The sequence below is a fragment of the Physeter macrocephalus genome, chromosome 18 (assembly GCF_002837175.3).
Source record: "Physeter macrocephalus isolate SW-GA chromosome 18, ASM283717v5, whole genome shotgun sequence".
Taxonomy (NCBI): Eukaryota; Metazoa; Chordata; class Mammalia; order Artiodactyla; family Physeteridae; genus Physeter; species Physeter macrocephalus.
In genome coordinates this window covers 85,567,355-85,595,039 of record NC_041231.1, presented here as the reverse complement: position 1 = coordinate 85,595,039, position 27,685 = coordinate 85,567,355, and the positions used below count along the sequence as shown (strand labels likewise).

The following is a 27,685-nucleotide window of genomic DNA, read 5'->3' as shown; positions in this document are numbered from 1 at the left end:
GGGGAGAGGTGGGACACAGAGGAGGGCAGAGGAGCTGAGGGTGAGGACAGAGGGAAAGAGGGGGGAGCAGAGAAAGGGGAAAAACTGAGAAAGTGAAGAGGAAACTAAGAGCCAAGTTGATGGCGGTCGGGGGATGGGTTGAGAGGAGGAGTGGAGATTCAGGGCAAAGAGGCAGGAGTCAGATTTGTCAGTACAGGTTATTGGGTATCAGAGACAGTCCCCAGGATGTGAGAAGAGAGAAAAACGAGAGAAGGTGGCGCGAGGGCGAAGAGAGAAAAGAGAAGCTGGGCGTGAGGGGGACAGGGTCCAGGCGAGGTTGCCTCACCGCTACCCCAGGAGCGGTGAGAGTGGGAAGAGAGGTCAGGGAATCCCGCCGGAGAGGGGGCAGTGGGGTCTGAGGGAGTGTCGGGGAGGTGGGAGGGCGGAGAGTGGAGAGATCTAAGGGAGAAGGGCAAGTCAGGGGGCAGAGGGGCGAGGGGGTCCGCGGCTGCAGCCCGACGCGTCTCAGCGTGGGCCCCGGAGGTCCGGCCTCCCCTTCCAGCTCTGCTCGGGCCACGCCTCTCCGGCCCCCCAGCCCCCACCCCTCCGCCCCGCACTCCGCCCCGAGGCGGGTCAGGAGAAATACCCTCCCCCGGGGACTTTCGGAACCCGGGTGTCGGAGCTGCCAGCACGTTCCCAGAACCCTGGCGTCTACCCCCACCCTAACGCGGTCCCGGCCCCACCGCCTGCCTCCCCCACCGGCGGTGCCCCGGGACCCAGGCGTGCGGAGCACCGGCCCCACACCTCTTTTTTCCGGGGCCTGCCAGTCCCGTGCCCGGGTCTTGGCTCTCACGGAACCCCGACACAGCCGGCCATCCCCACCCAGCCCTGACCGCACAGACAGGCAATCTCGGCACAAAGAGGAGACAGCCCAAGGTCCGGGCCGGGGACGAGAGCGGGGACGGGAGAGGAGGCACCCCCTCCCCAAGTCTGAAGCCCCTCAGTCAACTCACACGCCGCGGGGCTCCCAGGGGAGGGGGCGCGAAGGAGCCTGACGTCCGGAGAGAGGAGGAGAGAGGAAGAGGAGGAGAGAGGGATCGAGGGAGATCCGGAGACAGGAGGGAGGGGAGGAGGGAGGGAGAGGAGGAGGGAAAGAGGGAGCCAAGGAGGAGGGACGGAGACAGAGACCAGGGGGCCGGGCGGGGGGAGACGGCCGCTTTGTCTGAGGACAATGGGGAGAGGGAAGGGGGCGCGGGGCGGAGCCGGGCGCGGGGGCGGAGCCTCGCTCCCTCCGACCCCGCGTGGGACTCGGCTCCGGGTCTCCTCTCTTCCCGCCGCCAGCCCTGGCCCTCCGCCGTCTGTCCCCAGGGCCTCTCACCCGGCTCCCGGATAACCCAGGTGTCCAGACCTCCACCCCCAGCTCGCCAACCCAGGGCGGCGGCCCGTGACTCAGGCCCCTCGAGGGACCTGGGGAGGAAGCGGCAGCTGCTCCGAGCCGGGCCCGCCCTTCCCATCTCCTGCCGCTCCTCCCCACACGTTTGCCTTCCCGGGCCAGCCTTTGTTACCGTGGGGGCCGGGGCGGCCGCCGGGCTGCGGGGGACCCGTAGGTAGGGGGCGGCAGTAGGAGCGGCGCTAGGAAGCCAACGGCTTTGGAAGCTAGCTCCCTTACCCGAGCCGCTGCCCCACTCTTCCGCTTCATCCTGTCTGCCGAGGGTCCCCAGGTCTGCAGCAAGGAAATTGGGGGATTTGGAGGAAGGGGGACCGGGTGCTCCGGGAAGGTGGGGTGGGGCGGTCCGCGGGGAGTGGCCGCCACCCAGCGGTCACCAGAGGGCGCGGCCGATGCCCAGACTCGAGTCTGGCTCGCCTGTCCTTCCCAGAGTCAGCCCTGCAGCTTGAGAGACACTGACAGACTGCATGCTACACGTAGAAAAACCAGGCTGAATTTTATTTTCCTGTAGCGCGAGTTACTCGGGAGAGCAGGGAGCCCTTAGTCACCCGAATTAAGAGCAGGAGAATCCGCTCAACTAGGTTCATGAGTCTGGAGCCCAGGGGCAGGGCCTAGGGAGCTGGAAAGGCCAGACAGTGGGGCTGGGCTGCAGCTGCAAGGTGTGGAGCCTGATGGCGCAGCCACTGTCGTCAAACTTGCAGACCTTGGTCCAGCTTCCAGGAGGGGAGCTAGACGTGGAGAAGAGGATCCTTGAGGCGCAGAGGCCAGAAATAGGACCAGGGGAGTGGTCAGGCCAGACCCTTCTCCTTGTGAGAAGGTTGTTAATGGAGGGTCAAGCCCTAAACTCTGAGGAGACAGATAAGTTCCCCACTCCCTCTTCCTGGCTGGTGAGAAGCGGCCCCTGGAGTCCAATGGCTGAAACTCAGAATTTAAGATATGGAGCTGGACCCAAGGAGTGGAGGCTCAAGCAAGGGAAGGGACAGCTCCTTCAGTCCATGGATTTGGGCCTCTGGTCTGAAGCAGCCAAGGCCTGGATGTTAAGGGGATTTGGAATTGGAGGGGAAAAGGAAGTACAGGGCTTGTAACCAGGGTTAGCCCCTCACTCGGCCTCCCCGTCCTGGGGCCGGGAGAGCAGGTGCAGTTTTCTTTGCAGCTGGGCCCGGAGGTAGCGGAGATCTTGCTGGTCAAGTCCGTGAGCCAGGCCCAGGTAAAGGGTAAGGAGGAGAGCAAGGAGGAGGCGGTCAGTGCCCAGGGTGGGCACCACCCATAGCACAGTCAGCAGCTCCACACACACTGGGTGGCGCAGGTGGGAGAAGAGTCTCAGAGCCCGGGGAGACTTCAGGGCCAGAGGCTCACCCAACCCCAGCACATGGTAGTACACCTAGGAGAGGGAGAATGGCTTAGAAATGGAGTCAAGCCCTTGTCGCAACTTAGCTGCCTCTTTCCTCCCCTTCCAGGCACCCTCCTTCTATAACGCAGGCACAGGAACCACCCTTCTGAGACTGGGGTCCCTGACCCTCATCTCTGGTCCATGAAACTTCCCCAGGCCCAGGAAGCCCATGGTTTCTGGCCTTTGAGGGAGGGCTGAGGGGAGACTATCTTACAAGAAAGGGAGGTGAGGGAGTCAAAAGCAAGAGGCAGGTGGAAGAGTAGGGGAGGAGGAGGGACATCCTTGGAGGGGAAAGAGGTATTCTAGAAAGGATCAGAGGTCTTGGGTAGGGATCTGGGAGCCTCACCTGTTTGAGGCCCATGAGCTCTGCGTAGTCAAAGACGAGAAGGATGCTGAAGATAAGGAGCCAGGAAATGACGTGGAGCACAAAGCAGAGGAGGGGCACCCAAGTGGCCCATGGCTCAGCCCGAGCCTCCCACAACACGGGGCCCCTGGGCACGGGCTCCCAGTACCGCATCACCAGCTGAAGGAGGACAAGGGACTGGGTATCCCAGCAGCCCACCCTTTAAAGACCTAGACCCAGAGGCTGCCCCCACCCCAGGCTGGCCTGCTGCTCTCCCTGCCTCTACCATGAGCATGTTCAACATGTGGAGGGTGCTGGGTGGGGTCCCAAGTATGTAAGAATGACTTGTCTGTACTCTGAGGACTTAAAGAATGGATGAGAGTCACCAGATAGGTACACAAAGTAGCCTAGGCCAAGCACCCACTGAGAAACACATGAGTACTAACTGGGAAGCTTTCTCTTGCGACCTAGGGAAGTGCTTTTGAAGAAAGGATAGGACTGAAGAGGAGTTAACAAGGGAATCTCAAGCAGGACAACATGAACAAAGTTGCAACGGTGAGAATGCACATATCATGCTTGGGGAATGACAAGCAGTACACCATTCTTGATAAAAAGTAGGATATGTGCTGTGGAGGAATGGGAGCTGAGATTACAGTCCTGAACACCCTTAGTTCTCCTCCTAAACCCATGTTTTATCAGAAGCCTAAGGTCCTTGCCTCTCCAATCGACGGAATCCTTCCCACAGACTGTTTCCCTTGAGGACTCAGCTGCCAGGGCTTCATACCTGCAAGGCCAGGGCAGTGCATGCCACGTACAGTGACCTCTGAAGGACCCCAAAGTACCGGGACATCCATGACTTCACTGTCTCAGTTGCCATGAGGCTGTGCTGTCCCACAAATAGTAGCAGGAGCCCCAGATCCCAAGCCAGGGGGACAAGAATGCTTTGGTCCTGCAGGGCAGCCAGCCATCCCTGGCGGGCATCTAGCGGGAGTTGGAGAAAGGGACAAAAGATCAAGAAGACTGTGGGAAAAACTCCCTACCCTTATCTCCTCTTGGGACCCCAGGCCATGTCCCTTAATGCTTTCAAGAGCCTTAATGCTTCCTCTCTAGGCTTTGCCCACCTCACTTTTCTATTCCCTGTTTCTTCCCTCTTCCCCAGGCCTCCTTCAGAGCTGGGGAGGAGGATTCATGCTGATCAGTCACGAAAGGCATGGCTGGAGTGCCCTTTTTGTTTCGGTTCTCCAAATGCTCCCTCTTTATAACACTCTCCATAGTCCTCTTTACGAAGCCTTTCCTTAGAATACTCTGCTCATCGCCCTGTCTCTCCCCCTCAGTCCTCACTCTCCCGCCTCTCCAAACCGCTAATCCCTGAGTTCCTAATTTAGCCCTCTGGTCTCCCCTGCAGCGTCTCGGCGGCTTTCACAGTTCTAGTTCCCTCTCCTGGACTTCCCCTGTCATTTGTCTCCAAGCCCCGCCCCCGCTCCCTCTGCTCCGGCTCCACCTCCCTACCCCAGAGCTCATCCTCGGTCCCTCCCGCTCACCCGGACCACCAGACTCCGAGATTCCTCCAAGAAGTGGCCGAAGGGAGGTAAAGCGCACGAACTCCACTCCAGTGCCAAAGGCCAGGATGAAAGAGGCGAGGGCAGCAGGGACGAGGAGCAGTGCAGGGGCCATGGCGAGAAACGGAGGGGTGGGGAAAGGGGCGGGTTTGGGGTTCCCGCGGCTGCAGGCTCCGCCCTGACCCCGCCTCTCGCCTGGGACCCTCCCCAGGAGGGCGGGGCTCCCGCGCGCCGACGCCCAGGTTTCCGGCCGGCGCGCGCGGCTCTCTCACACCGAGCTGCAGGGCCGATCCCTGAGTGCCTTTTCCCGGTCTGCGATCTCCGCGTCACAGAAGGGAATGTTAGAATCCCAAGTGAGAGGTGAGAAGGGCAGCGGCTGTTCAGTCAGTCACGTGGTTTGAATCGCAGCTGGGCTAGTTTTCGCGTCTAAAATGAAGACAGTTCCTCTCTTGCAGAGTTCTTGCAGAAACGGCATTATGATCCCACTTTCCTTTAACAGCTCTGACTAGAAAACAGCAGTCAGAGGTTACAAAGCCTCAGCTAACACTTTAATAATGAACGGTGAGAGAACGGAAGACTGTTGACCCAGGCTGAGAACCCAAAGCTCTGAATCACCCATTACAGCTTGTTAGATGAAAAATAGTGACTATTTTACCACAAATTAACGCTTAGTCTGTAATTTATTATAAAGTTGAGTTGTTGCCTCTCCACTTGCTAAGGGGAGAGAACTTGTCTGTAACACTGAAAGATTTGTTCTATTAATGCCGAAGGCTGTTACTTTGTAACCATGAGAGTAACAATATGTTAAAATATTTGTGATAGAAAACTTTATTACAGTTGTAAACTTTGTAGTATGTTAATTTTATCCAAGCTTGTGATAATTAACTACCTATACAACCTCATTAGTGTGACTCCACTTACTAGTCAGAAAGCACTAAGATCTTCTGTCCAAAATTTTTCCTACAGACCTGTTTGTAATACCTACAGACTAACATTCACATCTAAAAATCAAAGTAAAGTAAGGTTTTTCTCCATTAGAGTTAAAGATCATGTAGCTAAGGACCTGGTCACAGTAGCTATGACCACAGTAAGGAACTTAGAGATCATGAAGCTAATTCCCTCAGCTAATAGATAGAAGAAACATAAGCCTAACGAGATCAAGAAAATTTCCCAAGAATTAAGGAGCTGCTAGTCCTGTGGGCTCAGGGATGACAAAATTGCCAAACAGCATCCCACAGGCTCTACATTTTTTCTCCCTCCCAGAGGCTTAGTATTCCCATTCTCTGAATCAGTGCTATTTTATACTGTACCAGACACCATTATGTTTTCCCTCCTGATTCACTCTCCATCCTCCTTTCTGCCTCAGGAAGTTGTCCTGAATGGACTACATCAAAGAAAATGACAGCATTTGAGGGAAGCCTTTCTTATGTAACTGTTCCCTCCTCTCAACCTTTTGGGTTTACAGGTGGCCACAACAGAGCTGTGGGTACTGGCAATATTCTTTGTGATTTCTCTATACTCTGCCTACTTCTAATTTTCACTTCATTAAACTCTCTCCAAATTATCCTAATTTGACTGTGCCATAATTTCCTCTTAGGATCCTGACTGACAGAGACATTTATTACACAATGTGCTATGAGCTGCAGGATTCATTGGAAGTGTAAGAAAAGATCTCTCTTCTCTAGAAATTTAAATTGGGGCACTTAAATTGTACCAGTCATGAAGTGGGTGTGCATATGAGTGCTAAGTGGGGCGATAGAGAGACAGCAGGTGCTGTAAGGAATCCAGTGGACCTCAAGGACACAGGCAGCTTCACACAGTACAAGGCTTTGAGCAGTGCAAGGGGACTAATATTCATCTGGGTCCTACTGTGTGCCACACCCACTATGGCTATGCTTAATATATATTGTGAGATTAGGTATGTTTAAAAGCCAGCAGAGTGTCTGGCAAAGATCATGCTGTTTCTACTACACCAAAGTTTTCCAAACTTAAGTATAACTTACCTGCAGAAAAGTGCCCAAAACTAATCAGTATTTTTTTAAATTGAAGTGAAATTCACATAACATGAAATTAACCACTTTAAAGAGAACAGTCCAGTGGCATTTAGTACATTCATAATGTGTGCAACCACCACCTCTGTCTAGTTCCAAAGCATTTTCTCTTCACCCCAAAATAAAACCCTGTACCCATTAAGTGGTCATTCCCCATTTTCTCTCCCTGCCAGCCCTGGCAACCACCATCTGCTGTCGCTATGGATTTACGTATTCTGCGTATTTCCTACAGGTGGAGTCATACAATGTGACCTTTTGTGTCTGGCTTCTTTTACTTAGCATAATGCTTTTGAGATGCATCCTCAAAACACCACAGCACAATTAGTACCTCATCCCTTTTTATGGCTGAATAATATTCCATTGTATGGATATGCCACAACTTGTTTATCCATTCATCTGCTGATGAACATTTGTGGTGTCTTCATTTTTTGGCTCTTGTGAAAGTGTTGATATGAACATTTGTATACAAGCATTTGAACATCTGTTTTAATTCTTTTGGGTATATACCTATGAGTAGAATTGCTGGGTCATATGGTAATTCTATAATTAACTTTTTGAGAAACTGTCAAACTGCTTATCACAGTGGATGAATCATTTTACATTCCCATGAGCAATGTAGATGGGTTCCAATTTCTCTACATCCTTGTAATCAACCAACTTCTAAAATTTACAAAATAAAACTGTACTACACCGTAAGGCACATAGTGAATATTTATTTATCACAGAGGTTAAGCCTAAGGTAACTTTATAAATACTGGAAAAGCAGGCCAGAAAAAAAAAAAAGGGCAGAGATTTGCTCAACGTCAAAGCTAAAGGATGCTTCTAACGAGATGGGGCAAGGAGAGAGGATAATATTTTAGTAGCATTCCATAACTCCACCCTCAAATTTACTCACTCCAAGCATTCTTTCAAGTTCTGGACACTAAAATTGTTTCCACTATCTTTTGCAGGATGAGTAAGAATCCCAGTAAGAAAAGAAGAAGAGAAACAAATGGTTTCCAAACAGGAAGCAGGATACTGTGTGTGCCATAGAGCAATAAGCACATCAGTCCAGCTAAATATGAGCAGCAACTTAAGATATCTGAGCATGGGATTGGCCAACTTTAAATGGCCATTTAAGAAAATCTGTGGCTCCCAATCTCCCTGTCTTTGTTTACCAACAAGTCTTTTCGGCCCCACCCATGTTCCAAGACAAATCAGATCAGTACACCCCAATCCTGTCTAAAGTCCTAAGTTCTTTCCTCCAAATATTTCTAACACTTTATATATTGGTCTGGGAGGAAAAGCATACTGGGGTGGGGTTTTCAGGTGGATGACATTTCTAAAGTGGAGAGGACAAAGGCCTCTGGCTTGGCTTCCTGCTTTAGTACTCCTGTGAGCAGGAACTCAGGTGAGAGGATGGGCAGCCCAACCCGAAATGGAATGGCACATCGAGGGAAGTCCTGGGAACATGTGATCACAACTCTCTGAGGCTGGAAGAAAGACAGAGAAAACAGAAAGTCAGGGGTGAAAAAGAATCCTAGAAATAGGTTCGGGACCCACTAATCAGTCTTAGCAGCACAAAAACAGTACCCCCTGATGGGAAGCCATATGACACACACTGTCTATGAAGAACTCTTGCCACAAAAGTTGAACCTGAATTTGTTCAACCTTTTAAAGTTAACTACGATTTACAGGAAATATAAAAGATAGAAAAACAAGATAAGTGACACAACAAGGGAGCAAACAGAAAAATCCAGACTGTGGAACATTGTAAAGGACAAGTGACCTAGTTTCTGCAGGAAGTCAATGGCAGGAAAAAGGCTAGGTGGGTTGGGGGGTATGCTCTAGAGTAAAAGCAAATTAAGAGATACAGCGCAATTGTGGGGATACATGGACCTTGTTTGAGTCCTGATTTGAACTGTAAAAAGACATTTTCAGATGACTCGAGAAATTTGATTAATGGAGTAAGACAAAGTGACCAGGAAACAATTGTTAACTTTGTTATTGACCAATAATGGCATGTGGTTATGTAAGAAATGTACATATTTCTTAGAGATGTATATTTTAATTATGTAGGAAAAAATAATAATGAGCTTTGCAGTTTCCCTTAAAATTTTCAGCAAAGAAAATGAAAGAAAAAGGAAAAAAAAAGGGATAGAGCAAATGCAGCAAAATCTAAATTAACCTATTGAATCCGAGTGATTGGTATATGGAGGTTCGCTGCATTATTCCCTCTCCCTTTGTGTATATTTCAAAAAATTGTAAATACAAAAATAAAAATAAGTCCATTTGGTGTCAGCAGACCTCTTCCTTCTCTATCCCTCTCTATACCAGAGGTCTTCCCCCAGCCTCTCACTACTCCGTGTTCCCATCTGTACCTCCATTTTCCCTCTAACCTGTTCCCATTCCAGCCACCTCTCTAACTGCCACCTCACCAGATCCTGAACACACCACCCTTACCTTATAGAACCGGGGCATGCTGGGTAGGACGGTGCCTCCACAGCAGCTGATGATCTCTCCCATCTGAGGTGGTGGTGGCTGGACTCCTGGGGTCACGTGAATCTCATAGCCCTAGGAGGAAGAGAATGGTGGAGACAGTAGATGATGCACTGAGAGGCCGTGGACCGCTGGGAAACAGCTGAAGTGTGGGGCAGAAGATGGCCTCTCACCTCCAGCAGCCTTCGCTCCCGAGCCCGGCTCAGGGCCTCCCGAAGGCTGAAGCCAAAGTTCTTCTCCTGCTCAGGGTCAGTCACCACATATTCAGCTGGGGGCAAGAAGCAACCTGCCTTGCGGGACTAAGGACGGTAACAGTCAGTATCAAAGCTCAGCCCAGCCCTTCACCCAGCTCTTCTGTCTAGTGTTTACAGGGAGCTCACGAAATGTTTTCAGAATTAAGCCTTCTGCTTCACTAACCTCGTCTTCGTGTACCCACGTTCCTCCCACCGCTTTCTAGAGCCCCATGTGAGCAGCCTTCTCCCGTCACTATCTCTACGGGTCTGTCATCATCTCCTGGCCTCTCACCTGGTGCAGCCAGTCCAGGGAGAGGATGGGGATGCCCCGCCCCAGGGCACACAGGAACTTGACTGTCCGGCGGATCCGATCCGTCACCAGGTGGGAAGCCTCAGCCACTGAGCTGGCCAGACTGCCCCCCAGGGCCAGCACTGCCCGCTCTCCATGAGCATCCACCACGCCTGTGAAGAGCACCTGTGAAGGGGGTTAGCCTAAGCTTTTCACGGCAACCAGCGCCATCGGCACCCGTCTCCCAAATCCCCTGGGTCTCCTCCCGTCCTACCACATCTCCATCTCCCACAAAGCCCCAGGGCCCTTCTCTCCTACTTTGGGGGCCGTGGACTCTTGGATAGGTTTGGTCCGTCGCAGGCTGCGGCTTGGTATTTCCCGGGGCTCCCCGTCTGTCTGCTCTCTCTTTCTCTTGCCTGGTCCTGGAATCACTACATCCTGGGATTGAGAGAGAACTTGGCGGGAGTTTCCAAGCCCCCAAGCTCTTTCCAAACTAGGTGACTCCAGCCCTCTCCTCACCTCTTCCTTCCTCAGCTTCGCTGCAGGATTTTCTTCTTCTTCCTTAAGGAATGCTGTCTTCTGGGGAACTTCTCCTCTTTGGAGCCGTTTTTGAAGTGGAGGTGAGTCCGCAGTAGCTAAAGGCCTCTTGCGATTTTGAGAGGCCTCAGGCTGGGGCTCTGGGGTGAAGCCAGATCTATCTGCTGCCTCCCCCTTTGGGATCTGGGTTGCATGAGTGGGTGCCTCGGGAAGCTGGGCAAAGGCCGGCTCAGGAATGGTGCTAAGGGACTTGGCTGCTCTCACTGCCCCTCGTTTCTGGTTCTTTGAGGACCAGGAGTTAGGTTCGGAGGGTGCAGAGTAGGGTTCATGAACGTGAGCTGTGACAGACCCATGTTTCCTAGTGGCCCTTGGCCTCCTGCTGCAATTGGCTTCAGGGATGGGTTCAGGGGGAACAGGCTGTCCTGTGGGGACTGGAGAGTGGAATTCAGGGGTGGTAGGAACCGGCACAGCACTTACTGTAGAAGACCTGAGTGTCCTGCTCTGACCACCCTGAGCTATGACTTTGGGGGTGACAGGCTGGTCTGTGGGGGACGAAGGTTCAAGGTCAGTAGCTGTGGGTTCAGTTGGCTGGGATGTCTTGACAGAGGACCTATGTGTCCTGCCCCGAGTGGCCTGAGATGTGGGCTCAGGGGTGAGAGACTGGTCTTTAGAGGTGGAAGGCTGGGGCTCAGGAGTTATGGGGACAACTGGTTCAGGGCTCTTAGCAGCAGACCTAAGTGTCCTGCCCTGAGTGGCCCGAGATGTGGGTTTGGGGGTGACAGGCTGGTCTGTGGAAGTGGAAGGCTGGGGCGCAGGGGCTGTGGAGATAACTGGTTCGGGAGTCTTGACAGAAGCCCTCTGTGTCCTGCCCCGAGTGGCCCGAGATGTGGGTTTGGGGGTGACAGGCTGGTCTGTGGAAGTGGAAGGCTGGGGCGCAGGGGCTGTGGAGATAACTGGTTCGGGAGTCTTGACAGAAGCCCTCTGTGTCCTGCCCCGAGTGGCCCGAGATGTGGGTTTGGGGGTGACAGGCTGGTCTGTGGAAGTGGAAGGCTGGGGTGCAGGGGCTGTGGAGATAACTGGTTCGGGAGTCTTGACAGAAGCCCTCTGTGTCCTGCCCCGAGTGGCCCGAGATGTGGGTTTGGGGGTGACAGGCTGGTCTGTGGAAGTGGAAGGCTGGGGTGCAGGGGCTGTGGAGATAACTGGTTCGGGAGTCTTGACAGAAGCCCTCTGTGTCCTGCCCCGAGTGGCCCGAGATGTGGGTTTGGGGGTGACAGGCTGGTCTGTGGAAGTGGAAGGCTGGGGTGCAGGGGCTGTGGAGATAACTGGTTCGGGAGTCTTGACAGAAGCCCTCTGTGTCCTGCCCCGAGTGGCCCGAGATGTGGGTTTGGGGGTGACAGGCTGGTCTGTGGGGGACGAAGGTTCAAGGTCAGTAGCTGTGGGTTCAGTTGGCTGGGATGTCTTGACAGAGGACCTATGTGTCCTGCCCCGAGTGGCCTGAGATGTGGGCTCAGGGGTGAGAGACTGGTCTTTAGAGGTGGAAGGCTGGGGCTCAGGAGTTATGGGGACAACTGGTTCAGGGCTCTTAGCAGCAGACCTAAGTGTCCTGCCCTGAGTGGCCCGAGATGTGGGTCTGGGGGTGACAGGCTGGTCTGTGGAAGTGGAAGGCTGGGGCGCAGGGGCTGTGGCGATAACTGGTTCGGGAGTCTTGACAGAAGCCCTCTGTGTCCTGCCCCGAGTGGCCCGAGATGTGGGTTTGGGGGTGACAGGCTGGTCTGTGGAGGCAGTAGGGTGGGGCTCAAGGGGTACAGAAGAAACTGGAGAGGACCCTTGGGGCTTGACTTTGGGTTTTGGGTGGAGAGAGTCCAGCTCTGAGGAAAAGGGAGTCTCCAGAGCTTCCTGACTCTCATTTTGTCTGGTCCTGGGAATGGGCGTTTCTAAAGGAGGTGGAGAGGGCGAAAGGAGGGACTGAGGGGCAGGATGTTTTTGGCTCTGAGAGATGAGGGGGTTTTGGAGAGGCGCTGAAGCCTCCTGCACTGCAGGAGGCCGACAAGCATCTGGGGATTCCTGATCACCCTGGGGAGAAATGGAAGCCAGTGAGGAAGAGACAGAGAGAAGAGAGACAGGACTTGGATACTGTTCTTGATCCTTGTTTATAGAGTGTACTCGTGGCATTTCTCTTTCTGTCTGTTCCATGAGACTGGGAATTTCCTCTTACCCAAAGACCTCTCCCCAAAATGCCAGTATAGTATTCTCCATATATGGAGGATGCTAATTAAGAGAACGGTTAGGAGAAAGAGGGAAGGGACTTGAAAAAAGGAGCTTTCTGAGTCAGGGAGAGGGAGACAGAACTTGGGGAACAGATATGGAAAACAACAGGTGTCAAAGTAAACGGATAGAAGCCAACTAAGGAGCCAACTAAGAAGCCAACTAAGGAGCAGTGAAAATGGAAGAAAAGTTAAACATATGGGGAAAGGAGTAGATGAAAGCAAGGTCAGGGGAAGGGGCTGTGGAGGAGATGCAGAGATGACCTGTGGAGTGGGGAGGTGGGTACAGAAAGCAGCTCTCACCCTGGAAGCCTTCTCAGCAGGTGGCATCTTGCAATTCAAGTAGCCTAGACAGAAGGGAAAGACAAGTAGCTGAGGTCTAAGCAGTCAGTCACTTGGGGGTTGATTATCATGAGGGCTGTGTACCACCTTAGGCTCCCCTCTACCTTCACTTACCTCTCTGCTGCCTCCTGGGGCTCACTGGGGCGCCCCTTCCTCCACCTGACTGGCTCCCAGAAGCTATGGGGTCTGAAGCAAGTCCCTGAAGGTCTCCCACCCCCGCCCCAGGCTCTGGTGTTGAACCGGAGGCCTGGCCTTTCTGGTCCTGACCCCCCGCCTCTGTCTCCCCTGTCTGTGGGCCTCTGTCCAGCATCACTTTGGGTACCTTCCCTTCTAACCCACCTGCCTCACATGGTCTCTCTGCTACTGGTTTCTCTGCTTCTCTGTCAAATATTTCTCTTGTAAGAGTCTGCTTTTCTCTCTCTTTCTCTTGTATTTCCTCGGGTGTCTCAATTTCTACCTTCAAACTCTCCATATCCCTTTCAGTACTTGCACTTTTTACTTTTTTGTCAGACTCTTGTTTCTCAGTATCTCTAGCTAACACCTGTTTTTGTTCTCTGTCCTGTATCCCCCTGGTTGATTCTTCCTCTCCCATCACATCTTCCCTCTCTCCTTCCGAGGGCAGTTTCTCAGTTTCCCTCTCCAATGGCCCTCTCTCAGGGGTCACCCTCCCTGCTGTTTCTCTTGGTGTACCCATGTCTTCCTCCACAGTCTGCATCCCTCTGCCTTGAATCCCCAGTGGCTCTGCATGAACTGGACTCTCTGGATGTTGCTCTTGTGGTGCTGCCGTAGGTGGAGAGGGGCAAGATCCATGGGCTTCAATGTGGGTGGCAATGGGCTGGGTCTCAGAGGCTTCAGACTCTCTCGGACAGAATGGCTGTGTAGCCAAGACCTCCCATGGCTCATCCAGGGAACCTGAAAGCAGAGTGAGTGAGAGAGCGAGAGAGAGAGAGAGAGAGAGAGAGAGAGAGAGAGAGAGAGAGAGGAATGTAGGTTGAAAAGGTAATAGCTTGAGAAAAGATGAAGACAAATTCATGCATAATAAATTTAAATGGGTTATTAAAGGAAAGCTGGGAATAAGGAAGATAGTCATAACATTTAACATTTGTCTCAAAAAGTAAGTCCAAACCTTCATACAAAAGCTCTCTCAGTAGCCTCTTAAAAACTTATGCTAGACTAGTTGCTCTATGGGTCTGACTTAATATGGCATTTTTTTCTGATGAGATGGAGGAACATCAGCAAAATGTCAAGGAATATAAAAGAAACGTGTAGAGGGGGAAAATAAGGATGCCAAGTTAGGGACACAGAGGGGAGAGTTTCTTATACCTGTGGCCTGGAAGCTGCAATGGGAAGGGCCAGGCTCTTGGGGCAGAGGAAACAGGAAGGCCTGAGTGGGTTCATCCTCCATGCTGGGGACTGTTGCACAAGAAAGCATGGCCTGAGCACTGCCCCAAAGAACTCCGGGGTCCCATTCTTAGTTTCCCACCCTGCCCGTCCCAGCTTTCACACCCTTCAAGGACTACCAGTCTGATCTCCAAGCTCCTGTTTGTACCAGTATCCACATGACACAAATGTCCTCACCTTCCAGGCTCTGATTCTCTCTCTCCACAAAGCACTGGGTAGCTTGTAGGTCCAGATCTTCAGAATCTGGTGGGGGAGGAATATAGGATAATTAAAAAATCACAGCTGACCCTTAACTCCTTCCTTTTTCTCTACTATTCTCTCCTCAGCCCCAACCCCATGCAAAAGACTGAATCTCTGTGTCTCCCCCAAAATTCTTACATTGAAATGTAATTTCCAATGTGAGGGTATTAGGAGGTGGGGCTTCTGGGAGGTGATTAGGTCATGAGGGTGGAGCCCATGGGAATGGGATCAGTGCCCTTATAAAAGAGACTCCAGAGAGCTTCCTTGGGCCCTTTTGCCATGTGAGGACATAGTGAGAAGATGGCTGCCTATGAAGAAGGAAGCGGGGCCTCACCAGACACTGAATCTGCTGGTATCTTGGACTTCCCAGGCTTTAGAACTGTGAAAAATAAACTTCTGTTATTTATAAGCTACCCAGTCTATGGTATTTTGTTACAGCAGCTCAAATGAACTAAGATACCCTAGAAGCATTCTTTATTGCAGGGGTTAAGGGAGGAAAGAAGGCCAGCACTAACCATCATGGTTGTCTCCAGAGTCCATGGTCCTATCCACATGTGGTTCTCTCTCCCTTTCTGTGGGGGTCTGGGCCCCCCCTCTCTGTGGCTGGGTGGGTTCCCCTGGAGTGCCTGTGTCCACCACCAGATCTGCTATGTTATTCACTGAGACAGGGAGAAGGTCCTGCTCCACTTGGGCCACGGGTGACCCACCCTGGGCCCCGGCCATAAAAGCTCTGCCCTGTTCAAGAACGGCTGCAGCCCACTCTGTCCCAGTATCTTCTGCCTGAAGCTGGCTCTTTCTTACATCTGCCACTGCTGAGGCTGCTAAGGATGTGTTCTCCTCTGCATCTGGGTCACAGTCCGCAGCTAGAGGAGGTCGGGCTTCTTCTAGATACACCACAGGCAGCTTTGCTGGGCCTCCTTCAGCTTCCACATCTGTTTGATGTGTCCATGCTACAGGTACCTGATGCTTCTCCAGAAGTATAACAGCTGGCCCTGGTGGGACTTCCTCCACCACTTGTGTGTTGACATGCACTGTGGCAGAGGCTTGGCTTCTCTCCAGGTGGAACCCCGGTGAGCTCTTCTCTTCCGTCACCTCTGTATCACTGTCTCTGAGAGGAGGTTGACTCTTTTCTGAATATGCCTTGCCAGTGTGACCCCTGGGAACAGTTCTTGTCTTCTCCACTGGGAGCCCCTTTTCCTTCACATCTGTGTCACTGTCTCTCCCAGCAGAGGCTTGGCTTCGCTCCAGAAGGGCCACCGGTTGGGCCCTATCCTCTTCTGCATCTGGATCTCTGTTCCACACAATGGCCTGGCTCTCTCTTAGATGTGCCAGCGTGAGCGCTGCTGAGACTTCTTCCTTGTCATCTGTATTGCTATCGATCACGATGGAGGCTTGACTTCTGTCCAGAGAGACGGTCAGGGGGGCCTCCCCCTCCTCTATATCTGTATCACTACCAGCCGGGCTCTCCTGCCGATGTGCCACGCCAGGTGCCCGAGGACTCTCTGTACCAACTTCATGGACGATGTGCCTCTTCCTCACAGGAACTACAGCTGGGGTTGCAGGGATCCCCTCTTCTTCCACATCAGTATCACTGTCTATGAAGCCACAAGGCTGGGCCCTTTCCAGATGGACCCCAGTGAGCCTTCTCAGAGGCCCACTCTCATCATCCACGTCTGTGTCACTGTCCTCCCCAGCAGGCTGGCTCCTCTCCAGAATCACTCCAACTGGAACCACCCCACTCCTCGCATTCCTCTCAACTTTCGTGTCATTGTTCTTCTCCTTCACTGAACACTGATCCTTTTCAAGCTGGATTTCAGTTGTGACAGGTTTAGGCTGTTCTGGCTCTGCAGCGGTGACTCTTCTGGCAGCTGAGGAGCCCTCCCCTGCTCCTGGTTGCTGACTTTCTCCCTCAACTGTGTCACTGTTCAAGTTGAAGGCAAAAGGTGGCCCAGGGCCATCAAGGGCAGAGGAAGGTCCCTCTTCATCGCTGTGAAGGGAAGAGAAGAGAGAGTCTATAGAATCTATTTCCCCAGAAGGGATACCCCACTCAACTAGGAGCTCCTTGAGGGCAGACATGAGGTAGTATTTTCTTTTCTATCTCCAGCAATTAGTTTTCTACTTGGCACATTAGAGGTGCTCAATAAAAATTCAGTTGATTGAATGAGTATGTGTAGTTCCCCAGCCCGGACTTTCATGGTAATAAGTTCTTGTAGAGATGGATCCTCCAGCCCGATTTCTCCTCCTTTTGAAGACTCAGGAATCTGGTCCTTTGGCACTCACCTCTCTGGAACTACTGTTGCCAAAAAGGAGGTCCTTGGTCCTTTCACCACACACTTTTCAGAAAGAGAATCTGTCAGTTGTAGAAAGGAGTAAGTTGACAGTTTTACACTCACAATCCCCATCTCCTCACCCGCCCTCCCAATACACAAACTTACCTATTTCTTCCTCTGAGTCCTCAGCCAACAGAAGCCTGTGGGGTTGAGTTCCTCTCTGTACCCTGGGTGTCTCCTCTACAGTTAGAGGGCCCCGGGAGACAAAGGGCAGGGGGACATCCAAGCGATGGTACTGGCAGGGCAAGTCAGCAAAGAGAATCAACTCCCGGTCCCTCAAACGATGACTCACCCCAGGCCCCAGGACCTTAGGAGGCCTCAGGATTTGAGTACCATTGAGGCTCCCACAATCCCGGAGGACAGGCGCCTTGTCCCAGGCCAAGATTTCAATCACCGCATGTTGTTTGGAGATAGATGAATAGGGCAGGGCCACAGAGCAATCAGGCATTCGGCCTACCACATTCTTCCCAAGGTATAGTGGGAAATCTAAGAATTAGAGAGGTAGATGGGTTCCAAGGCCAGAGTCCTGACCTGCTATTAGGAAAACGTTCCTGTTAAGTACCTCACTACTCACTCAAGGTCCCGCCATGCATTAGAAAAATAAAAGGCCCCAGGATAACTAGCTAATAAAGTATATATGCAATGCATTATTCATAATCACTACCCCATCCATCCACACTGGATTATTTTCTATTGTGGTAAAATATACATAAAATTTACCATTCAGCCAACTTTTCAGTGTACAGTTCAGTGACGTTAAGTACATTCACATTGTTGTGCAAAACATCACCACCACCCATTTCCAGACCTCACTGGATTTTTATCTGAATCCCTTCATCTTCTCCTACCAAAGTAAAATCACCCCCATTGAGTCCAGGGCACTTGCCTGGAGCAATCAGATCAATCAGCTCCCTCTTCTCCATTCCCAGTAAAACCTTTTTTCAGATCTCCCAGATGCATATCTAAGCTTGCAACCCTCCAATTACCTCCCCACAGAAATAAGAGGCCTATACCAGTACTTCAGCACCCAATAACCCCTGACCTTTTTCTGGTCCATAGGAACTACTGAAGATATGCAGTTGCCCAAGGGGCTCCAAGCTACACCTCAAAGATTCACTGGGTCTCTCTTCAACCTCCTCCTCTTCTTCAACTTCCCAGTTAATAACCTGGGTGTCTTCCATGATCTGAGAAAAAAAACACATTATTATCACCTCTTTCAGTGGGTCACACACACACAGCCTCAGAGAGGAGACTGCTAACTGCTGTAAACCTGGAAAGCTATGGAGGCTGATGCTTCCCTTTCTGCCAATCATTCTGTTGTTATTCTTCTGAAGCATTTAAGAAATATCTTTGACCATGATACGGAATAAGAAATAAATATTATAAAGTCCCCAGTACAGAAATATATATAAAAACATATGCTTGGGACTTCCCTGGTGGTCCAGTGGTAAAGAATCTGCCTCCCAATGCAGGGGACTCTGGTTCGATCCCTGATCAGGGAACTAAGATCCCACATGTTGCGAGGCAACTAAACCCGTGTGCCACAACTACTAAGCTTGGGCGCCTCAACTAGAGAGCCTGCGTGCCACAAACTACAGAGCCCACGTGCCCTGGAGCCTGCGCGCCACAACTAGAGAAGAGAAAACCCCCACACTACAACTAGAGAGAAGACCCCGCACCGCAATGAAAGATCCCGCGTGCTGTGAATAAGACCCGACACAGCCTAAAATAAATAAATAATAATAAATAAATAAATCTTAAAAAAACAAAAAACAAAAAAACCCCACGTGCTTATTTATAGACATATATTTTGAGAAACAATGTTAAGCCTTTATACAACACACTTATAGTTGTCATTCTGTTTTTTCCTCTTCTCAATTTTTTAAATGCCGATTTGCAAGCCACTAAATTGATTTCACTATCCACTATTGGGATAACTTTTGCCAAACATCAACTATGTATCAGGCATAGTAGCCATGAGGCAGTTGTTTAGGACACTAAGGCTGAAAATATTCAACCAGAATAACATAGCAGGTAAATGAAAAGGGTAGGAATAAATGTGATTCTGGCTGCAAAGCCCATGCTTTTTACACTTTATCAGATCATCTCAGTGTGATCAGACTAAAGTGCAAAATTTCATAACAGCCAAAAGAGAGGCTTGGTAGGTGTCAAGCACTGCTCTAATTACTTTATATTCACTGACTTATTTAATTATCACAAGAACCCTGTAAACTATTATTATTACTTTTTTTGGGGTTGTTTTCCTTTTGGACATGCAGCATGGCATGTGGGATCTTAGTTCCCCGACCAGGGATCGAACCCCTGGCCCCTGCAGTGGAAGCACGGAGTACTAACCACTGGACCGCCAGGGAATTCCTTATTATTACTTTCTATTTCTCAGATAAAGAAACTGCAATACGGATGGATTAAGGAATTTGTCCAGGACCACCCAGAAAATGTCTCTCCTCTGTTTAATATTCTTTGATGGATTTCCATGCCCATAGGATAAAATAAAATCTAAACTCCTTAGCAAGACCCTCCACAATCAGAACCTCATATCCTCAAATGTATGTCCCACCCGCACCTCACCCAAGCCTATGATTCAGCCACATGGACCTTCTCCCCAGTCTCTGAACACACTGCTCCCTCTCATCTGCAGGCCTTAGCCAGCTCTTTAGCCCTTTGCTCATAGTTTTCTGGTCCAAATCCTACCCATCCTTTACAATTCAGTTCAAATGTCACTTCCTCAGCCAAGCCTTGCCTGGAGTCTTCTCTGCTTTCTGGTGTTCCCCATGTTCCTAAGTGTTTCACGGTGGTTGGTGGACTTGTACTTATCCTGATAGTTCTCACCATAGTGTAACTATTACATTCCATTTCTGCCTCACACCCCCCCCTCGAGAACTGGACCAGGCAGAAGAACTGTGTCTTTTCCCCAAGGGTCCATCATATTCATTCAACAGTTATTGCGCACCTGGTACCGCTGTAAGTATTCGGGATACATTCCTGAACGAAAAGTAAAATTAACTCTGCCCTCCTGATTAAAGAACAAATAAGATGAAAACTCAAAACAGTATGAAGGATGCTACTCTAAAGGGAAACTGTTGACAGGTTGGGAAAGTAGGACACCTCCATGGAGATAGTGTTAACGCCGTTCTTATGAATGGCGAACTCAGCTGGTGCCCATGACCCTCGGCTCCAATCCATGGGCCACCACCTTTGATCTCCCTCCATCCCATGGGTTCCCTCCTAGCCCAACGTCTCCCTGTGTCTTCATACCTAAAGCCAGGGAGGGGCGTCAGGTAAGGATGAGTATTATAATCCGAGAAGCAAATTTCCAAGTATCTTCCGCCCAGTCGTACCCAAGGCACGCCCCTCCCGCCCACCGGGGAAAACCAAGATGGCACCCGGGGAGCCTGGGCGAGGCCCCCCAGAACTCACCTACTTTGAGTCCCCGCGCGCGCCACCAGTAACGGCCGCGACCTGGGTGGCGCGAGTGCCTGAGCGGGGCGGGGGCCGATTCGCTGATTGGCTCCTGCCGCTGTCTTTCACAGCCCGGCTGCACGCCAACAGAGCAACCGCCAACTCGGAGGCACAGCCGGAACCCCGCCCCGTCCCCGCCCCCTTACAGCTCAAAGGGGCGGCTTCTCCCGGGAGGCTGAGATCAGTTGGCTGAGGCTGTAATCAGAGGCCGCCAAAGGCGCACAGAATAGCGCACCTCGATTGGGCAGCTCCGAAGGACAACCCACTGCCGCTTCACCGCACCGCCCACTTCCCGCGCAGATTTCTAAATCGCGACCACAGAGTCTGGCCGCCAGCGACGGATAGAGGGGCTTACCATAGTCGTCGCCCCAAGCATCTAGTGCGGCCAGAGCGTCCTTCCCCGGTCCTCCCAGACATGGTGTCCGCTGACTCATGAGAAATGAAAATGGGTTGCGGGTTGCAGTCGTGGCTGAAGGCTGCAGTTTGGAAAATATCCCGTAGGCGTGGCGCTTGAGGACTCATTGCAATGGAAGTTCATTTTCTTATGAGTTAGCTCGTCCTGAAGTCATGTCATTTCCTCTCTGAGAATACATTCCTGATCGACATTTTGAGGTCATTCTCCAAGAGTAAAGATCCCTAGGCAAACAGAAGTGTTTCGTTAACCATCTTGAAGGCTGACCGAGGTCTTTGAAGGGTTCAAGTATGATAAATATCATTTATTTCATTAAATGTCATACTAAGACAAGAATAATAATTTGACATGAATAATTTAGGAAGAACTTTTGCATTCTTATCTCACTTCATTCTGACTACAATAGGCAGAAATAGGTTTTATAGAAAGAATCGGAGCTCTGCCGATAACTTGCCTACAACTAATGTAAGGTAGAGACAAATTGAAACCAGTTCCCTAATTGTAAATCCTGAACTCTTCACTACCACAAAATACGTAATTACTTTCATTGTGATCATGCCCTAAAACATGAACATTCTATTTTAAGTGGGTAGACGGCTCTTACACAACTTGATGTTCTTTTATTTATAAAATGACTGAGAAATGTGTGTTGAATCCAATGTGAATTAACAATGATGACCTTGATATCACATGTCCTTTATCACAGTGCTTACCACACTCAATTATTGTTTATTCACTTCTCACGAAATTGCAAGATCCTGAAGAACAGTGAGCTACTTCTTAATCATTTTTGTATCCCTAGCTCCTGGTTTGGTGGACACTTGGTATCTCTCAAGTTGAATTAATCCCTGAGACGAAACATGCCACTCAGACTTCAGCTGATCTAGTTTTTTCCCCATCACCTCACTACCCCTTTTATTTCAATCCTGAGGCTCCTGGAATGTTGCAATGGTCAGACACCTAGTCAGTGAAATCAGTGAACTGAAAAAACACTGACTTCATCAAAGTGTCTAGAGAGGCAGGCTGGAAGACACTGAAATTCTATCAGGTATCTCACCCCATAGTTCTCAGCTGGAAAATACAGTGTGTTAAACGCTGCTCTAAGGCCCAGACCCCCCACATGGACAGACACTTCTGGCATATCAACTTCTCTAAACCATTCAACTTATTCTTGAACATACCCTTCACACAATTACTTCTCTATCTTGAAAAGCTCTGGCTGCAATTTTGTTTCTAAACATTATCATTAGAAAACTCCCAAGGAAATAGCAGGAGGGCAATCCCCTCCTTCTTCCTGAGGTATCTGGGGGAAGACAGCTTACTGAAGTTCATGCCTTGGGTCACCAAAGGACCAGCTGTTAGATAGCAGATCAGGGTGCCGCATTTCTCCCCAGTTTTCGCTGAGCTAAGCAATCCTGTCTTCCCAAGAGCTACCGCAGCGGGGAGCTTTCAGGGCGTGCCCCCACTCCACCTTCCAACGCCTGGCACCTCTGGGTTCCCAATTTCTGTATCCGTAAACTACTCTCTTTTTATACCAGAAAAGTCAGGCATAGAGGAAGGAACCCTTGTGCAAGGTCATTTTTCATTAAAAACTCCCAAACCAAAACCCCAATACCCAGTACCCACCCATTTGTTCTTTCATTTTGCAGCGTGGACAACAATAGAGGACTACAACTCCCAGGGAGGACTGCGCTTGTCCTGCCGAGCAGGGACCAATGGACGTCTGATACATGACCAGCGCGGACTAATCAGGACCAGCCTCGGTGAGGCTTTGTCTCCCCACCACCTCGCGGGGCGCGTTCTCCCGCCTCCCGGCCCCCGCGCACGCGCGCCCCGCCCTGCCCGCCTTTCCTCCCGCGCCCTCCCCTCTCCTTTCTCCCTCTCAGAACCTTCCTGCCGCCGAGTTCGGACCTCGCTGCTCCAGCCTCCGGGCCCCGTCCCATCCTTCCAGCCTGCGACCAGCAGCAGAAAAAAACTAATTACATATCATTTTCTTGCCCCGTACACACTTGTGAGGCGAACAAAAAGATTACAATAAATTTTAAAAATGAGGGAAATCGTGCACATCCAGGCCGGTCAGTGTGGCAATCAGATCGGTGCCAAGGTAAGGATTTTTAACCTCTTTTGACTATATTTATTTTTGAGAAGAAAAAAATCCAGGTAAGTTATGACGAATGGCTCTGGGACATTCGCATCCTCCATTCTTAGTCAGGCTTTGCCCCTTAAAAGTTGTATGTGTATATAATACACGTTTGTATTATGCAAAGCTGGGATTTGCTTTTGAAAAATGGGGAATTTTTCTTGGCAGGCTCATTTTGGGGAAGCTGTTAAAAGCACCCTTCAGGTTTAGGGGGCGGGAAAACCGAGTTTCTGTAAAATTTTACTTAAAAAGGGCATCTGCTAACGGTCCGAGGACCGGGGAGCGAGGGAGATGCGGAAACGGCCCGAGACAAAGCGAGATGAGGTTTTCCCCATGTGCATCCCCTTTGGCGGGGCTTCGGAGGGCTAAGCCGGAGGGGGAAGGGGCGAGGCTGGCGGGCAGCTGCAGAGAGGTCAGATCCATATGTGGGGGACGCCATGCGCCAGGGTGGGCTGCACTACGCGATATCCTTTACAAAAGATCAGGTGTCTCCGGGCACCCGCGATCCCCAAGGGGCGGTCCCCCAGTTTTTCGTGCATGGAAGGCTAATATGTGCTGGACTAATTTCAGTTTCTTTCATTTGCCCTTAACTGAGACCCTTTTAGGGCGTGAACAGATATGGAGAAAGCGAGGGGAAAGGGGGAGTGCTTTCTTTAAAAGGACTCCTCAGGGCCAAAGAGTAGGACAAAGGAAGAAAAACCTCATTTAAAGCAAAGGGGTTAAAATTAAAAGCTAGAGAAGAAATAAAATTCCGAGGCCAAGGGGGAGGGTTTTTTTTCCTTTGCGCGCGGTTACAGTGTAGCGGGGGAGGGGCGGGGAGGAAGCGCGGCTGCTACGTTAGAGCAGAAGGGCGGGACCCGGGCGCCCTGGCGCGCTGGGACAATGCGGCCGGGCCAGCCGGCTGGGGGCGCGCGAGCCCGAGCCAAGTCCCGCCCTTACCGCGCGGAATTCGCGCTTCGGCCCCGCCCACGCGCGGCACCTCCCTTTGTCGGCTGCTCGGCGCGCGCCTGCGCCGCGGTCACGTGCCGGGCGGGGTGGGCGCCTGCGGCAGTGGCTCCTTTCTCCGGCCCCCAGCTCTTTGTGCCCTGCGAAGGGCGGGCGGGGAGGTACGCTTCTCCGAGCAAGTCGGCCGCCTCCATACCCACCTCGGTGCCTGCGATCGCCGGGACCTTCCACAGCATCTCACATCCCAAGCAGTGAAAGCTGCAGTTTTCCCGCGTGTGCAGGTGTTTAGGGGAAGGGTGTGGCAGGCAGAAGAAATGCCAGGCCCTAGGGGAGGGCCCGCCACAGGCGTATCTGGAGTTAAAATGGCGGTAGGGGGCGTATAATTGGCTGGAACCTGAGCTGTTGAGGACCCGTTGCTCTCCCCCGGCAGTTCTGGGAGGTGATCAGTGATGAACATGGCATCGACCCCACCGGCACCTATCATGGGGATAGCGACCTGCAGCTGGACCGCATCTCCGTGTACTACAATGAAGCCACAGGTGAGGGCAGGAGGCCGTGAATCACGGGTTCCATCACTCCCACTTATCTGGGGTCTCTGCCTCCCTGGGAAACCCTTTATCCCCTTTGAATGAATCCATTCTCTTCCTTTGGAGGCCTTTCTTCATTTCCCCCATCGGGGCTCAAAAGTGGCTCTGCTGCCACCTGGTGGCAGTGCCTGGAATCACAAGTTTGGGTTCCCGGCTGCCTCCCAGCTCCAAAATATTTACCTTTATGTCTGTCAGTTTTTACAACGCTACTTTATTCCCTGTAGGTGGAAAATATGTTCCTCGTGCTATCTTGGTGGATCTAGAACCCGGGACCATGGACTCTGTTCGCTCAGGGCCTTTTGGTCAGATCTTCAGACCAGACAACTTTGTTTTTGGTGAGTTACACAAACAATAGTAGATATTTATTCAAGTTATTTGGGTGCAGCAAGAGTTAGGAAATGATTGTACTGAAGAACTTATACAGGGCTGTGTTTTGAAACCTAATGGAGGATGGAGGTAGTGACTGCTTTAAATAGTAAATTGTGGGGGGGGGGCGACAGGTATACCACAGGGGAGGGAGAGAAGATACATCCACTGGCATTACTCCAAAAGTTGAAAGGTAGAAATGTGGCCATGTATCTTCCACACTTTACTAACCAAGCTTGCCTTCTGACCCCATTGCAGGTCAGTCTGGGGCAGGCAACAACTGGGCCAAGGGCCACTATACAGAGGGGGCCGAGCTGGTCGACTCGGTCCTGGATGTGGTTCGGAAGGAGGCCGAGAGCTGTGACTGCCTGCAGGGCTTCCAGCTGACCCACTCGCTGGGCGGGGGCACGGGCTCTGGAATGGGCACCTTGCTCATCAGCAAGATCCGTGAAGAGTATCCTGACCGCATCATGAACACCTTCAGTGTGGTGCCCTCACCCAAAGTGTCCGACACTGTGGTTGAGCCCTACAATGCCACCCTCTCCGTCCATCAGCTGGTGGAGAACACTGATGAGACCTACTGCATTGACAACGAGGCCCTTTACGACATCTGTTTCCGCACCCTCAAGCTGACCACGCCAACCTACGGGGACCTGAACCACCTCGTCTCGGCCACCATGAGTGGTGTCACCACCTGCCTCCGCTTCCCTGGCCAGCTCAATGCTGACCTCCGCAAGCTGGCAGTCAACATGGTGCCCTTCCCACGTCTCCATTTTTTCATGCCTGGCTTTGCCCCTCTAACCAGCCGTGGAAGCCAGCAGTATCGGGCCCTCACTGTGCCGGAGCTCACCCAGCAGGTCTTCGATGCCAAGAACATGATGGCTGCTTGTGACCCCCGCCATGGCCGGTACCTCACCGTGGCTGCTGTCTTCCGTGGGCGGATGTCCATGAAGGAGGTGGATGAGCAGATGCTCAACGTGCAGAACAAGAACAGCAGCTACTTCGTGGAATGGATCCCCAACAATGTCAAGACGGCCGTCTGCGACATCCCACCCCGTGGCCTCAAGATGGCGGTCACCTTCATTGGAAACAGCACAGCCATCCAGGAGCTGTTCAAGCGCATCTCAGAGCAGTTCACTGCCATGTTCCGCCGGAAGGCCTTCCTCCACTGGTACACAGGTGAGGGCATGGACGAGATGGAGTTCACCGAGGCTGAGAGCAACATGAATGACCTCGTCTCCGAGTACCAGCAGTACCAGGATGCCACCGCAGAAGAGGAGGAGGATTTCGGTGAGGAGGCCGAAGAGGAGGCCTAAGGCTGAGTCCCCAGCACCTCAGGCTTCTCAGTCCCCTCCGCCTTCTTCCTCAACCGCCCCTTTCCTCTCCCTCAGAATTTGCGTTTTCTGCCTCTGTCTTTTTTTTTCTTTTTGGGGGGGGGGTTCTAGAACAGTGCCTGGCACATAATAGGCGCTCAATAAATATCTGTTGTTTGTTGAATGTCTCCTCTCTCTTTCCACTCTGGGAAACCTAGATTTCTGCCATTCTGGGTAACCTTGTATTTCCTTCTGGTGCCCACTCCTCCCATCTGTCCAGTTAACATTTCCCTCTCTGTTTTCAAGATAAGCTCTCAAGAAGCTGGGTCTCATCAAATCCCGTTCAGAACCACGTGCTGATAACCCGGATAGATGACCACCATCCTAGGCCCATGTGGTAGCCCAGGGGAAAGGAAACCAAGCAGCAGGTAGAAGTCCCTACTGGGAAGGGGTGGGGTTTTGGAGAGGGGCATCCAGGCTATTGAAGTCCTAGTTTCCAGGTATCTCTCTGCTCCTCTCAGCTTCTGGGGAGGTGTTAACAGTATTATCTCCATTTTCAGTCTCCCTCCAAGCTCTGTCCTGAGCTATTTCCTTTGTTAGGTTCTGGCTACCACCCTGTCAAGGGGGGGATCCTTCCCTCTTCCACTTTACCTCCTTCATAATGTTGGATTCCTTTCTTTCCCCTGGTCAGAAAAGGGGATCAAGAGGAGCAAGAGAGACTAGTCTCTATCTTTTCTTAGAGAAAAAAATGACCATCAGCCCTTCTGTACCTATATGGAAAGCTATGTGCTACCACCTAAATGTCATTCCCCAGAGAGGGGACAGGACACCCTCCATCTTTTGGCAACACCTCATCTCTTCTGCTACTGCCTTCCCCCCTACCCTTGGTTTTGTCCTATTCTACACTTCAGATTTCTATTGTGTTGAACTTGCTGCTTTTTTTCATATTGAAAAGATGACATTGCCCCAAGAGCCAAAAATAAGTGGGAATTGAAAAAAAAAGTCCAGAGGTAAGACAGGCTTCAGCATTGGCTGCTCTAGTGATTCATTGATTTTATCAAGGACCCAGGTACTTCTATCACTTTCATATTGAAAAGATGACATTGCCCCAAGAGCCAAAAATAAACGGGAATTGAAAAAAAAAGTTGCGAGATGTGTGCTCATTCAGGGAAAGATTGCTGGTGGAAGCATGGGGCTCAAGTTCAGTTATATAATATATTCTACTTCCCATAAACTAATGAGAAGAATATCCTTACACCTTAATCCCTGGTACCTACCACCTGTACCTGTCTTAGTAACTGGGGTAGGTATAGGCCCAGATGCAGGATCTAGGGGCAGAAAAGGGAACTGAGATGAATGTCAAGTGGTTGTAAGATCAGCATCCCCATGAACAATCCTGCCCAGATGTACTGAACCAGAATGGGTTGGACCCCAGCAGTCTGTTTTTAACAGTGCTCCAGAAAAATCTCGAATGCACAGTGCATCCAGGGTTCCTTTCTGTTATGGGTAACTGATTTCTGTAATCCTGTGGATTTTCTCAGCCTAAGGCAAAAAATCAC

The 27,685-nt window shown here is 51.3% G+C and overlaps 4 protein-coding genes across 10 annotated transcripts in view; 1 reads left to right on the top strand and 3 right to left on the bottom strand.

Moving 5' to 3' along the window:
• PPP1R18 (protein phosphatase 1 regulatory subunit 18) overlaps positions 1-1,613 on the bottom strand; it is a 9,752-nt gene extending 8,139 nt beyond the window's left edge. Inside the window, exon 1 of the mRNA XM_024121849.3 lies at positions 993-1,613. The gene's annotated coding sequence lies outside the window, so the exon portion shown is untranslated. The remainder of the gene's footprint in view (positions 1-992) is intronic.
• A 289-nt stretch (positions 1,614-1,902) lies between these two features.
• Positions 1,903-4,968, bottom strand: NRM (nurim). 2 transcript variants are annotated; one of them, XM_007106329.4, is made up of 4 exons: positions 4,701-4,968; positions 3,944-4,140; positions 3,163-3,339; positions 1,903-2,807 (listed from the first exon to the last, which is right to left on the bottom strand). In XM_007106329.4, the coding sequence occupies exons 1-4, from the start codon at positions 4,831-4,833 to the stop codon at positions 2,526-2,528; spliced, it is 789 nt and encodes a 262-aa protein (XP_007106391.1). In that variant the 5' UTR covers positions 4,834-4,968; the 3' UTR covers positions 1,903-2,525. The 2 variants fall into 2 exon arrangements, with proteins under 2 accessions (XP_007106391.1, XP_007106392.1); XM_007106330.4 differs by lacking the exon at positions 3,163-3,339.
• A 2,485-nt stretch (positions 4,969-7,453) lies between these two features.
• On the bottom strand, positions 7,454-20,417 carry MDC1 (mediator of DNA damage checkpoint 1). Of its 6 annotated transcripts, none has more exons than XM_028479274.2 (16): positions 20,322-20,417; positions 17,926-18,067; positions 16,989-17,369; positions 16,834-16,903; positions 15,069-16,540; positions 14,888-14,932; positions 14,491-14,556; positions 14,236-14,325; positions 13,603-13,824; positions 12,874-12,917; positions 10,289-12,379; positions 10,088-10,207; positions 9,773-9,955; positions 9,421-9,546; positions 9,212-9,322; positions 7,457-8,241 (listed from the first exon to the last, which is right to left on the bottom strand). In XM_028479274.2, exons 2-16 carry the CDS (start codon positions 18,062-18,064, stop codon positions 8,074-8,076), a joined length of 5,328 nt encoding a protein of 1,775 aa, XP_028335075.1. In that variant the 5' UTR covers positions 18,065-18,067; positions 20,322-20,417; the 3' UTR covers positions 7,457-8,073. The 6 variants fall into 6 exon arrangements, with proteins under 6 accessions (XP_054935405.1, XP_023977612.3, XP_007106397.4 ...); XM_028479275.2 differs by lacking the exon at positions 20,322-20,417 and adding an exon at positions 20,160-20,175; XM_055079430.1 differs by lacking the exons at positions 14,888-14,932; positions 20,322-20,417 and having other exon boundaries at positions 7,454-8,241; positions 12,835-12,917; positions 13,027-13,824.
• Positions 20,418-22,536: 2,119 nt separating this feature from the next.
• On the top strand, positions 22,537-26,310 carry TUBB (tubulin beta class I). Its single transcript, XM_007106341.3, has 4 exons — positions 22,537-22,879; positions 24,291-24,399; positions 24,672-24,782; positions 25,072-26,310. Exons 1-4 carry the CDS (start codon positions 22,823-22,825, stop codon positions 26,127-26,129), a joined length of 1,335 nt encoding a protein of 444 aa, XP_007106403.2. The 5' UTR covers positions 22,537-22,822; the 3' UTR covers positions 26,130-26,310.
• The last annotated feature ends 1,375 nt before the right edge of the window (positions 26,311-27,685 follow it).